This window comes from Schistocerca cancellata, chromosome 2, assembly GCF_023864275.1.
Source record: "Schistocerca cancellata isolate TAMUIC-IGC-003103 chromosome 2, iqSchCanc2.1, whole genome shotgun sequence".
In the NCBI taxonomy this organism is placed as follows: domain Eukaryota; kingdom Metazoa; phylum Arthropoda; class Insecta; order Orthoptera; family Acrididae; genus Schistocerca; species Schistocerca cancellata.
The window spans coordinates 1,117,020,112-1,117,032,477 of record NC_064627.1 but is presented as its reverse complement, the minus strand read 5'-3'; the positions used below and the strand labels follow the sequence as shown (position 1 = coordinate 1,117,032,477).

At 37.8% G+C, this 12,366-nt stretch overlaps 1 protein-coding gene across 1 annotated transcript in view; it reads right to left on the bottom strand.

Annotated features, from left to right (window-relative positions):
* Positions 1–12,366, bottom strand: part of LOC126163155 (hepatocyte growth factor-regulated tyrosine kinase substrate) — a 108,471-nt gene that overhangs the window by 39,324 nt on the left and 56,781 nt on the right. The window contains exons 6-9 of the mRNA XM_049920089.1: positions 10,588–10,712; positions 10,403–10,490; positions 7,674–7,772; positions 3,087–3,167 (exon numbers count right to left, since the gene is read on the bottom strand). Of these exons, the coding sequence (XP_049776046.1) occupies positions 3,087–3,167; positions 7,674–7,772; positions 10,403–10,490; positions 10,588–10,712 (393 nt within the window). The remainder of the gene's footprint in view (positions 1–3,086; positions 3,168–7,673; positions 7,773–10,402; positions 10,491–10,587; positions 10,713–12,366) is intronic.

Below are 12,366 nucleotides of genomic sequence, written 5' to 3'. Positions count from 1 at the left end.
TTAAAATAATGCAAACCATTTCCCTTCTTCAGTTAAATGAAGAAAACAATTGCAATAATTCTTATTTTGTTACTTACAATGATCAGAAATATTGAGGCATGTGCCAACCAGCTGCCTCTTGTTCACACCTGTTGTGGAAAGGATTGAATGTAATTGGGATGCCATTAAGAGTTATATAAGTGTTGCGAATTGTCCTTGATTTTTACAGAAGCATTATAGTGACCATCACGAATGTGGAAAGGACTTGATCATTCGGGCCCACTTTAGCTTTTTTTTTTTCTCACATTGGCAATTTTCAAGAGTTAAAAGTACCTAAAAAATGCAATCCTAAGTATTATAGAAACTTACATTCCTGTAAATGAACTTTTTGAGTAAATATACCAGAAGAAGAATGATAACATTTCAGAAAGTGCAATACATCAGTTTTTAATTTGTAAGATACAAATGTTAAAAGTTGACAGGAAACATTTTCAATGGTTTCTATGGCACATTACATTCATACTTACTCAAGAATTTCAATATTTCACTGAATATGCTGATTAATTATCGTCTTCCTCTGCCTGACTAAAGAAAATAATTTCAGTGAGTTACAAAATGTTCTGAAATATTTTGAATTTGATGTAAATGAAGACGAACTGTGTGACAAATTCTGTTATGTCTGGGAAATTTTACACGATAAAGACAATTTTGCTGATAATGCTTGTGAGAAATGGGTATGTATGTTTTGTGATTTAAAATGCAAAGGAATTAGGTACACAATTGGAAAAAGTCTGTGTTTTGTTATGATTATCCCAGGATTTAAAGCCCACACACAGAGTTTTTGATTATAAATAATAAGTGGACTGATGTGAGAAACAGAAGTTCTGTTGAACTCAATGCTGAACTGCACCTTGTAATGAATTTCAATTTAACCTGTAAAGAACTTTTCAAAGGTATGAAAGATTAAGATGTGTTTCTTTCTGAATGAAAATCAAACTGTAAATATTTGTAACCTCAAGTGCTTTATGTATTTTAAGTGTATGAGAATGAAAATTCCATTGGACGCGTCGTAGCTAAAAACTGAAGTACTATAGAAAATGTTGATAGTGTAGTGTTAATCCTATGTCATATAACATGTTAGCAATTTCCAGAATGAGATTTTCGCTCTGTAGTGCAGTGTACGCTGATATGAAACTTCCTGGCATATTAAATCTGTGTGCGGGACTGAGATTCGAACTCGGGGCCTTTGCCTTTCGCGGGCAAGTGCTCTACCAACTGAGCTACCCAAGCACGACTCACGCCCCGTCCTCACAGCTGGCGGAAGTAAAGCTGTGAGGACGGGGCGTGAATCGTGCTCGGGTAGCTCAGTTGGTAGTGCACTTGCCCGCGAAAGGCAAAGGTCCCGAGTTCGAGTCTCAGTTCGGCATACTGTTTTAATCTGCCAGGAACTTTCATGTTAGCAATTTTCAGCATCTCCCTTATTTTCAATTAGAAAACCTAGTAACTCTAGTCACTCGGCATGAGGCAAGAACCAGTGCATTGTCACAGGGTGAGGCAGAAATGGACTTCTTCATTTGGGTTTTGAACATTTTCACAAATGGTTCCATCACTGAATTAGAAGCTGGATGAAACAGGGCAGCAGTAGATGCTGGATACCACTGTGAATGCAAAAATCTCCAAACTCCTTCGACATGAATTGCTGATCGCTATTGGAGACAAGGATCCTGCAAAAGCCATTGATCACAAAAATGATTGACAACAGCAAATAGATTCAGTTGATGTTCTGGAGGGCAGCTTGGTTACATTCAGCATATCTGACAGTGCGTCGACCACCATCAACAACATGCTTCCCAAAAAATAGCTGGCAAAGCCAATGTGCATCCTATTGCAAAGGTGCTCCAAAAGTGACTAAGGGGAAAACTGCCATGATGGTGCAGCCTGGTTGAGTGCACAGGCCATGCAAGCTCATACAAGATGTTCAATATCATGATCAATCACTGGCCAGTAAATGTGTTGCCATGCCAAAGCCTTCAGCATGGGACATATCCTAGTGTGATGCAAATAGCAACTGGAGTATATGAAGAAGCAATGCCAGAGGGTTGACCAGTCAATACCTTCGCTCCTCCATAACCAGTTGGAAGACCACTGGAAAACACTGAGTCAATCTCAACATACCAAATCTGCGCCCAAAGGAATTCCATTTTGCCATCCTGTCTGAATTGGTACACCAACATAAATATTGAGTACACTTCATACGACTTCAGAACTATTCATACATAGTAGGCAGAATAATAATTCTCATTTATTACCCGATATTTATAGTTTACTGTGTAGTGGCAAGGTAGCAGCAATGTTTTAATGAGACTTAGGTCCCTCTAGTATTTAATATGTCCAAGAAGGCTCCTGATAGAATGTGGGAACCACTTCTACTTGTTGCTATGGCATTCCACATTGCTGCTTAAGAAAGCAAGTTCTTTCTGTTAACTGCGTATCCCAATAAAATGTTAAAATCAGCAAATAAAATACTGTTTAAAATAAGATGAATGTCACAACTCCCTGCACAAACTTGCATTAATGACCTACCAATGGAGTCTGATAGTTCACTGAAATTAAGATAGTACACACTGGAAACAGATTTTCTTCACACATTTTTATTTACAAGTGTTCTGCAACTAATAGTAAATGTTCACTCTATATTTTCTATTTCCCTACAAATTATTTAGTCATCATTTCTCACAGGTCAGTCCACATGAGTGATCTTTCTTTGTAACCACAGATGCCGAATAACTTATATGATCATCACCTTTCACTGATGTTCTGCCTTGATGGCATTATACTTACTAATCATAGATTGTTATACAAAAGGCCACAAACCAACAAAAAATTCCTTTCAGTCTTTGAAAGCAATCATGATAGTTTTATCCACACTTAAAATCATTATAAACTGTTAAATGAAAATGCTCATGAGACACCTGCAATGTAAAGCACACAGGACCAAGTTACTAGCACAGATTCCTCAACTGGTGTCATTGCTTCGCATTTGTGTTTGTATTTCAGTTTTAATTTTTCTAGCAACTGATATACATGTATAGAAGCATAGCACTCACCATGAGTGGAGGAGGTGAATACTGCTTTGCACGTTGAATGGCCGCTGCATTTGAAATAATGGCTGATGTAGTGCGTTTCTTCTGTAAAAATTAGAAAGTTGTCCAAAATATATAATGGGTTCAAATAATCATGAAAATTGTTTTACATTGATTATTTATTAAATAAGAAATGGTACTTTGCAAAATTGTACATGGGAATTACAAAACTATTTCAACATATGCATACTACACGACAATGGCTTTCAGACTACAAAGATTAGATGGAATTGATTAAAAAATTTCATAGTGTCCTTAAATTACAAGTGATGGCAAGGATGCACCAAGGTCGTGACAGACACTTTATGAAGGCTTTCAGGTTGGACTGACATGATGTGTGCATACAAAATATTTGTACGTATTTACTCGAATCTAAGCCGCACTCGAATCTAAGCCGCACCTGAAAAACGAGACTCGAAATCAAGGGAAAAAAAATTTCCCGAATCTACGCCGCACCTGAAATTTGAGACTCTAAATTCAAGAGGAGAGAAAAGTTTTAGGCCGCACCTCCAAATCGAAACAAAGTTGGTCCATTGCAATATGAGACACAATTTCGGTCGAATGAATGACAATACAGCTACAGCAGTTTGGTTCAAGTCTTAAGCTTAGCACTTAAGCTTAACCAGGTAGCCATTGCTATGCGTCAGGCGCTCCGTCCGTATTTATACAGGTACCCTTCCTTTTTCACGTGCTTCGTCTGGCTTTGTCTTGATTGCATATTTTTCTTTGATCTGATAAGTGCCGTTCTCTTTGTTATAGGTGTTTACGTCACTCTGAGCTGAAAATGCATTACTGTACTGAGTCATGCATTGTTTGTCGCAGCATGGCTTGCTTTTGTGCGCGCTACCGCGGCTTACAATAAAAAATGAAAAAACAGAGGAATTGTCTCAAAACCGAAACAACGGCAAGAGATTGCTACTTCTTGTTACTCACACTGCTGCTTTCTTTGATAATGATCAACAAGAACCAAATAATAGACTGCGTATGATAGAAGATGTTCTGAAGGAGAGTTTAGCGAAAATTTTTCTCCGTTTGAAAATCTTTGCAGGCGCCTCTTTAGTACATTACATTCTGCACAGAAATTAGAGTCATCTTAGATTTAAAAATCTAGTCAACTACCGTGCTTCATTTCTGACTGTATCACTATCAGGCATAAGAATAATACGAATATAAACATGACATGATATGTATATTCTTACACGTTTGCTGTTGTCTCACTCTAGTTTCGTAGTTTATTAGGCAGACAGGATTTAAGTGAGATAGCAGCAAACACGAAACAATACATGGCATAATGTTTATATTCGTATTATTCTTATAAGAGAATACTGCATGTGATTCACAGTTCATAAAAGTTCCTATTAGCAACCATCTCTTCTCACAGGTATGAAAAAATTCAATGAACAATACGGAATTTGTATTTACTTCGTTGGATAATGTATGAAAATGCAGTGGTCGAAACTCGGGGCGGAGAAAAAAGCTCGTCTTCCACCTTTTTTTTTACATTTATTTACCGACGCAGAGGTTTTGGCGCCGGTATTTATCTTTGTGCCTGCAAAGCATGCCTGTGTTGCGCTACATATATTCGACGGCAGAAGTTAGTTGTGGCGGCACCTACCAACATTTATCAGAACTTCCGCTTGCTTTGCACTCGATTCTAAGCCGCAGGCGGTTTTTTGGATTAAAAATCCGGAAAAAAGTGTGGCTTAGATTTGAGTAAATACGGTATGTGTTTTGTATAATGACCAATATATCAGTTTGCCTGCTATTCTTCACAGTGCTTGCTATGAACTGACACCAACAACTGAATACAAATAATCTTGCTGTTCAAAAGAGGAAAGTTGGTTGGTTGACTGGGGGTGAGGGGGGTTGTAAGGGATCAAATAACAAGGCCATCAGTTCTTTGATCAAAGAGTGGTGCATCTGAATGTAGAGATGTCCACTGAGAATGTTGTCTGAACTAGTCAATGTAGTCAGGAGATTCATAATAGTAAAAGCACGATGGTGAAAAATGTAAGGGACAACATTACAGTCAAGAGTGCCCCTATTCATAAAATGCAACACCCAGGACAGAAAACAGGGTGTGGCAGAAAGGAGGCAAACTGAATCAAAAGTGATTAAAACAGAGCAGAAGAGGGTAGAAGAGGGATGGAAAAGTAGCCTGGTTAAGGAGGTAGGTTTGGGGGGTCCCCCAGACCAAGCATGCAAGTGGAGGCCCTATCCCCAGCCATCCTGCCCCTGCTCTGGAGGTAGATTAAAACCTTGTAGCTAAGAATAAAAACCACTTTCATGGAGAGAACCGAGAATGGGTTCAACCATCTGTGAATCATCCACCCATATTAGAGGCAATCTGTCCATACCTGGTGTAGAGGACCAAAAGGAGAGAGCATCCAACCAGAATAGGAGTTACTGTCTGTAAGGTTCGATGACCACAATGGGAGGGGGGAGGGGGGGGGGGGGCTTGTTACACAAAAGAAACTGTGGGTTAACCTGGGGTGACTGATTTGGAGATGACATAGCACTGTGGATTCCTTCTGGGAGTGGCAGAAGAAAAAGCACCATGCTGCAGTAGTCTCCTACTGATCACCATAGCATCTCACCAGAATCTAGGCATTCATATTTCTTCCATTTACGACAGGCAGTAAATAACTTTTTATTCCTGGATCTCAAGTTCTTTCTTGAAAACTGACAAACTGGGGATGATGTTTTGCACAGCTGACAACAATGGTGGATGTTCACAAGGACTATCTTCATGGAGTGATCATCCACAGTTGCCACATTCTGGGTCTGCCAAGCAGCATGATGACATACTCTCAAAGCGTTAACATCTGATGCAGCTCATGGGTGGTGGAACATTTGGTTTCACATCACACCTGTCCACCATGACCTTAACTTTCTCCAGGAAGACATTCCCTTCAAAGGCTAAGATCAAGGCACCTGTGTTCGTATGATTATCCTTGGGCCCTTTTAAACGCGTCTGATAAAATTTATGCCTCACTGTTGGAGATTAATCCAGAGTTCCTCTTCTGTGTGGAACATAAGATCTCAGTGGAAGCTCAATCCTTGGACCGTGTTCAAAGTTCTGCATGGGGTAATGGTCACAGGCATGTCACCTAAACAACCACATGCCTGAAGAGCTGCAGACTGGGCAGCAGAGAGCATCAGACTGGGCAGCAGAGGAAGTTTTAATAAATAATGAACCATTTCGCATTTTCTCAGAGACTCAACTTCCTTAAATTTAACTTCAAAGCTTTCAACAAAAAAATAATAGTTTTGTCACAGCAAAAGCATCCTCATCATCTCAAGTACATACCATGTATTGGCTGAAGTGTTTTGCTCCTAGACATTTGACTTATTCCTCTTCCCATGGAGCAGCCAGGGAAGGAAATGTCTTGGCATCGTATCTCTCTGTATTGTAATAATCTTTCCCTTGTGATTCATGTGCAGCTACGAGTGGAAGAAAGTTTAATTTGCTTCCTGTGCGAATCTTCCTCCAGAGTAGCACCCACTCCGAATGGGGGCTCTCTCTCTCTGCAAGTGTCATAGCAAACCTGGCCTGTAAACCGTTGCCTGCAGTCCTCATACCCCAGCCATGACAGCAGTAGAATCCTTCACTTGTGTGGGGAGTTTCCAGCTTAGACATCAACAGCGTGATGCGCGCGCGCGCACACACACACACACACACACACACACACACACACACAGGAATGGCTACCGGGGGCTACCACCAGGCAGGTATCTGACCCACCCCCCTCCAAACACACACACACACACACACACACACACACACACACACACACACAAAGGAATGGCTACCATGCTAGGTTTTGGGTATAATATCTTTATAAGAAGGGAAGGGTGCTGAGAGAGAGAGGAACAAAAGATGGAATATACACCACACTGAGCAACCTTCTCTGTAGGATCCACACTTCTGTAGAATTTGAAAAAGGAGTAGCAAGTCAAAGCTGACAAGGGGACTGTATAGTTAAGAATGAAAAGTTATTGAATGCCATGAAGGAAGGAAATGAGTGTCCAAACTCACGTACCAGATCCATGCACAATCAGCCCTTTGGTGGCCCAGCACAAACTCATAAGAGGTGTGAGCCCCTGGGGGCATCAAAAGAGGAAATTCCACAACACAATCTGTTACCACTATAGTGCTCAAGTAACCAGATTTTTCTCAACAAAAGAAAAGAAAGGTAATGACACAAGGTGCAATGTTCTTGTTAAAAGCATGTGACTGCTTTATCAATGAGGCTATTTCCCTGGATACCATCTGCCCTGCTGTCTATCAGAATAGTGCCACTTACTCAAATATGGAGATCAGAATAGTGCCACTTACTCAAATATGGAGAAGACAGTCCTAACACACAGAATTTTATTGTCTGCCTGTAATAGGTTCCAGACCAACTAACTTTAGATATAACTGAAACTTTGTCCTTCAAATATGTGCTAAATAAAAGATGTAAGAATAGACATAGTAACACCCCCTTTATATCAACTGTAAAATGGTTACATTATACAACACTAACAAAAATGGAAAAGTAATCTCACCTCTTTCTCCTTGTGCTCTGCCTCAGACTTTGACAAAGCAAGGGCAAGCTGCAGTTCCTCCTCTTCCCGCAGCTCCTCCTCCGTTTTACGAGGAGGGCCCTGAAATAAATGTCACCCTTATAACAGATATTATAAATCACGTTTCTTTAACTTTAGTTACTGCAGATCTATTGTCAATAGCATGATTATTATGCTGTCAATGTCTATTGGGTCAAGTTGTACTTTTTAATGAAGTAAAAAAAGCTTTCCATAATTGCCTTGCTACATTATCAGAAACTACAGGGCCATATTCATTAAACAGGCATACGCTAGAAGTTATGTTTTCCTACAGAGCAGTAGTTTGCATGTAGACGAAGTGGATGCTGTAATAAAGGAAATGACAACACTGCGCACAGCCGCAAATTTTCCTCTGTTCTCCTCCTTCCCCAGATTTAACATTTAGAATATTCGTTACGTTGAACCACTGGTTCACAGTGAAAGTCAGTCAGCACGTATACCAAGTCTCCATCAAAGCTGATGTTACATTTGAATTTCACTGCTTTACTGCACTTATACTTCATACTGATTTCTCAGACAAAGAATTCAAATTCAAGATCAAAAAGCAGGTCAATATTAAGATAAAATTTCAGTATGACTTTTCAGCACACTTTATATGCACCACTATAAATTTAAACTCTAAATTTTGTGAAAAATGCACTAACAGCAACATACATTTATGAGGTTTCTTTTGTCTTTATTGCTGTTGTTCTTATCTACACCAAGATCAAGGATTAAACTATCTCTGGTTTGTTTGTCCTGAAGTACTTTGCTCTATCTCCTCGTTGACCAATAACTTCTGTCTTCCTTGTTTCGGCATATAGTTCAGCACTAGTTTTGGTGTTCTGCTTTCTTGCAGTCTTGTTACATGCTCTTTCTATTTATTCCCCCACTTAACTATCTCTCCGTTTACAGACATTGTGTTGTGTAAAAAGCTATTACTCTCAGAAATCTTAGATCTGCACTATCTGTTCTTCTGATATATTGTTTTGTAAGGGTCCAACATGCACATCATCACAACAATGTTGGCACTGTCGTTACTGTTAACAATTTAAGCAAGGTATCTATTCTCCTAAAAAATCAATTGACACATAGGAGGATAAGAATTCCACAAACTTTTGCAGTTTGTTCAGGCATATTTTCTGTGTATTTTGTTATCAGAGAACCATGGTAACTGGTTGCTTGTTACAGAGCAATTACATTTATTTTGATTTCTCATCCTCATTTATATTTATATCTGTATTGCACTGAAAATACCAACACAACTCTGCAAATGTTGGCAGTGTATACTGTGCGTCTAGCTTATAAACACTTGTTCCATTTACTCATGATAACTCTTGTTGACAATAGCAGAGACAGCTTTACTCTGACATTAAGACTGCATTTAGTATGGCTCGTTTCTGTACGCATGATTACTCTAACTTAGCTACTGTCATTTGCACTAAGATGTAAGTATGTGCATAACAGATGGCTCCCAAAACCATGACTACTGAAGCAACACAACAAACTTAATATAACACTGTTAATTATTGTTCTCCATCCCATCTCTTCTTCCCTCCTCCCATCCACTCCTACTGATGGTACAATTTGTTTAGAGCATTTTAAATTCACCTGTTAATTGTTTCTGACTAGTAAACTCTTACAAATCCCAAGTGCAGCCTAGAAGATAATCAATATTTTGGAATAACTAAGCAAACTAAGAACTAAATTCAAGAACAAAAATGACATGAAGATTTTATTTCAATATGACTTTCAGCACACTCTAAAATACCACACATGCAAAAGCACATTTTGTGAAACAATGCACACACTCCACAAACAACGAAACTTGTGTCCCCATTTCTGATTCAGTGAATATGTCACTTTGATCTTATCAATGTTCATAGATTAAAGTATATATGAGTACATACAAATGGTCTCTCAGCTATTTTCAGAACCAATTAAAATACCTGTATGTCTTGAGAAACTGGATCATCATTCTGAAATTTTGCTGACTTCTTCATAGAACTGAGCAAGAGAAAAGATATGTTTATTTACTCTTCCAAAACAAAAGATGACAGCTCAGTCACTTGTTTCAGAAACATTTCATCCAAAAGCTGTTTATAGTAAAGACTGTGCAAATGAATATTTTTTATATATAAATGTTATCTCTAGTAAGAAATATATCAAATATATCAGTACTTATGTCACAGTATTAATTTTTTTTAAACAATATCAATAACAGATACCTTTATTAACTGCATATATTCTCTCTCTTTTCCATTAGACTATGTTAACTTAATTGAAATAATCAGCATTTCAGTATAGACTCATTTTTATAATTTGTAACAAACATTTTTAATAAAATCATGCAAATATATTTGGTTGAGAAGCATGCAGAAAAGTATCAAAGCACAGTTCATGACTCTGCTAAAGACTGAAAGGGCTCAAAATTGAAATATGATCATTTTACACATTTTAGACATACTAGATCAGACTTATGATTCTATCTAAGGAATATGTATATAAGCAAGGGACACAGATGAAAAGCCTGACTTTTTCTATAACATAAAGAAAAAGTCTAGTAATTTTGTGAGGAAACAACTGTGTGTAAACTTTCATTACCTAAAGCTATTACGTCATTATTTGGATGGGTTGTCATAAATTGCATTTTTTTTTTTTTTTTTTAACTGAAGAAATAGCAAATTAAATACCTGACTTTGCTGTGCTAATGAACTGCTGAGATACTCTGGTGGCAACTCCCCCTCAGACTTCTGTGTAGGTGGTGGGGTTGAGGTAGATCTAAATTTTCAGTGAACATTTAGTTCAATTTTAGTAAAAGGAAATCTTAGCTTCTTGGAAGCAGATGTATTATGCTGATAAATATTTATGTACTTACTTATTGAGCGATTCATAGCATGCCTCACATACACGAACTTCTTTTTCTATTCCAAACTTTGGCAGTGTTGAGGTTTTTGACGAGCACTGACTGCAGAATACCTGTCCACAGGCTCTGCAGTGATGCTGGAAAAATGGAACTCGTGCTAATTATGAATTCATAATCAGACAAAAATACTGGCTCATTCTATTTACTATGAGGTGGCTCTGCACTATTAATGATGTTGTCAACTCTCTGAAATATGCCAAGACACATTACAAATGAGGAAACGTGATGTTAAATTTCCAAAGTACCATGTTCTAATACTGAAAATCTATTACCTAAACAAGAAAAAGTTGTGCTAGATAAGAAGGTTGGTGCTATGTTGCACTGCATTTAAGACAAAAGAGATACAGCTCTAGATGTTCTTAGAGGAAATACAAAATTGCACACTTGTCAAAACATTTTACAATCCATATGGTGACACTGAAAACAATCTGCCAGAATTCACATGAACCTCAGAAAGACATTTAAGTATATTCAGTGCAATGTCGGTACTGTTAGCAGTCCCTGAAAAGTTTAACATCTGCCACCATAACTCCCGACACATTTTTCATTTGCTCAGTCTAACTAAATGGATAAAGGCCACAATTTAGTAAGAAATATGAAGAATACTGCTTATTGGGCATCAACGTCCGAGCCAAACAAATAATTTTAATCTAGTAAGGTAATCTTTGTTTACAGTTTTAAGTTGTTTCGAATTATTATTATTAGCTAGTGTTTTCAGATGACACTCACAAGATCATATAGAAGTAGTAGTAGTAGTAGTGCTAGCACTGCGACTCCAGCCTCTGGAGAGGTACGAAATGTAATGTCATTGTTAACAATTTTATGGCATTATGGCAGAATATCTACTGTCTTCCAACAGGGAAGATATACATATTCTTGCACATCAGATTTAACTCCGGCATAATTTAAGTAACAATCAGCTTCACTTATATTTTACACTTTGTCATTGAGGTATTCACAATATCCTGTTCTCTGAGTACAATTGCTTTGTGAAGTCTTCATGTGTCTCAGCAATACTACTAAAACTCATTCTTCAAATTTGACCACATTACTAAATTAAAAAAATAACTGAAAAGTTTTAAAAGTCATTGACAATGGATGCAATGCAAAATGTCTTAGTCAATGATAAACTTAACTGCCAGTCCTCCACTCTTGTAAAGTATCAATTACAATTGCATTCTTGTAGTTGTAAGGCAGGATGATAAGTGGAAAACTGAGGGAAAAAATCATATCGCTCAATGGACTACATGCTAATTTTAGACGATATCTACAGCAAAAGCAAAGAGATGTGATTTAAAATACTAGCCACAAATGTCAGTTCTTGTGAAGAAATGTCAGGAGATACTCCTCTGAACTTTTGCTCACCAAACATTCACCTATAATACTAGTCTTACACTGTTATACCTTCTAGTTGTATCAGAACTAATTTTAAAGTTAAAAACTCATGAAGGAAATATTATTGTTTACTAATAGGTTCAACATGTTTCACTGAAACAATGAGATTACATTCTTGAGTTTATTATTTCTATTTACCATGACAACATATCAACAGCCAAATTAATACAGCTAATAAATATAGTGGCGTCAATCTGCTGCATCATGTCTGGAAACTGCCAACAGAATGTGTAGATGCTTTGGCAGTCGTGCTGATTTACTGTTTATATACCCCACTGTGACTGTGCAATGGAACATTGGAAAATCTTCCATATTGCTCAAGAGTTCCAAAAAGGA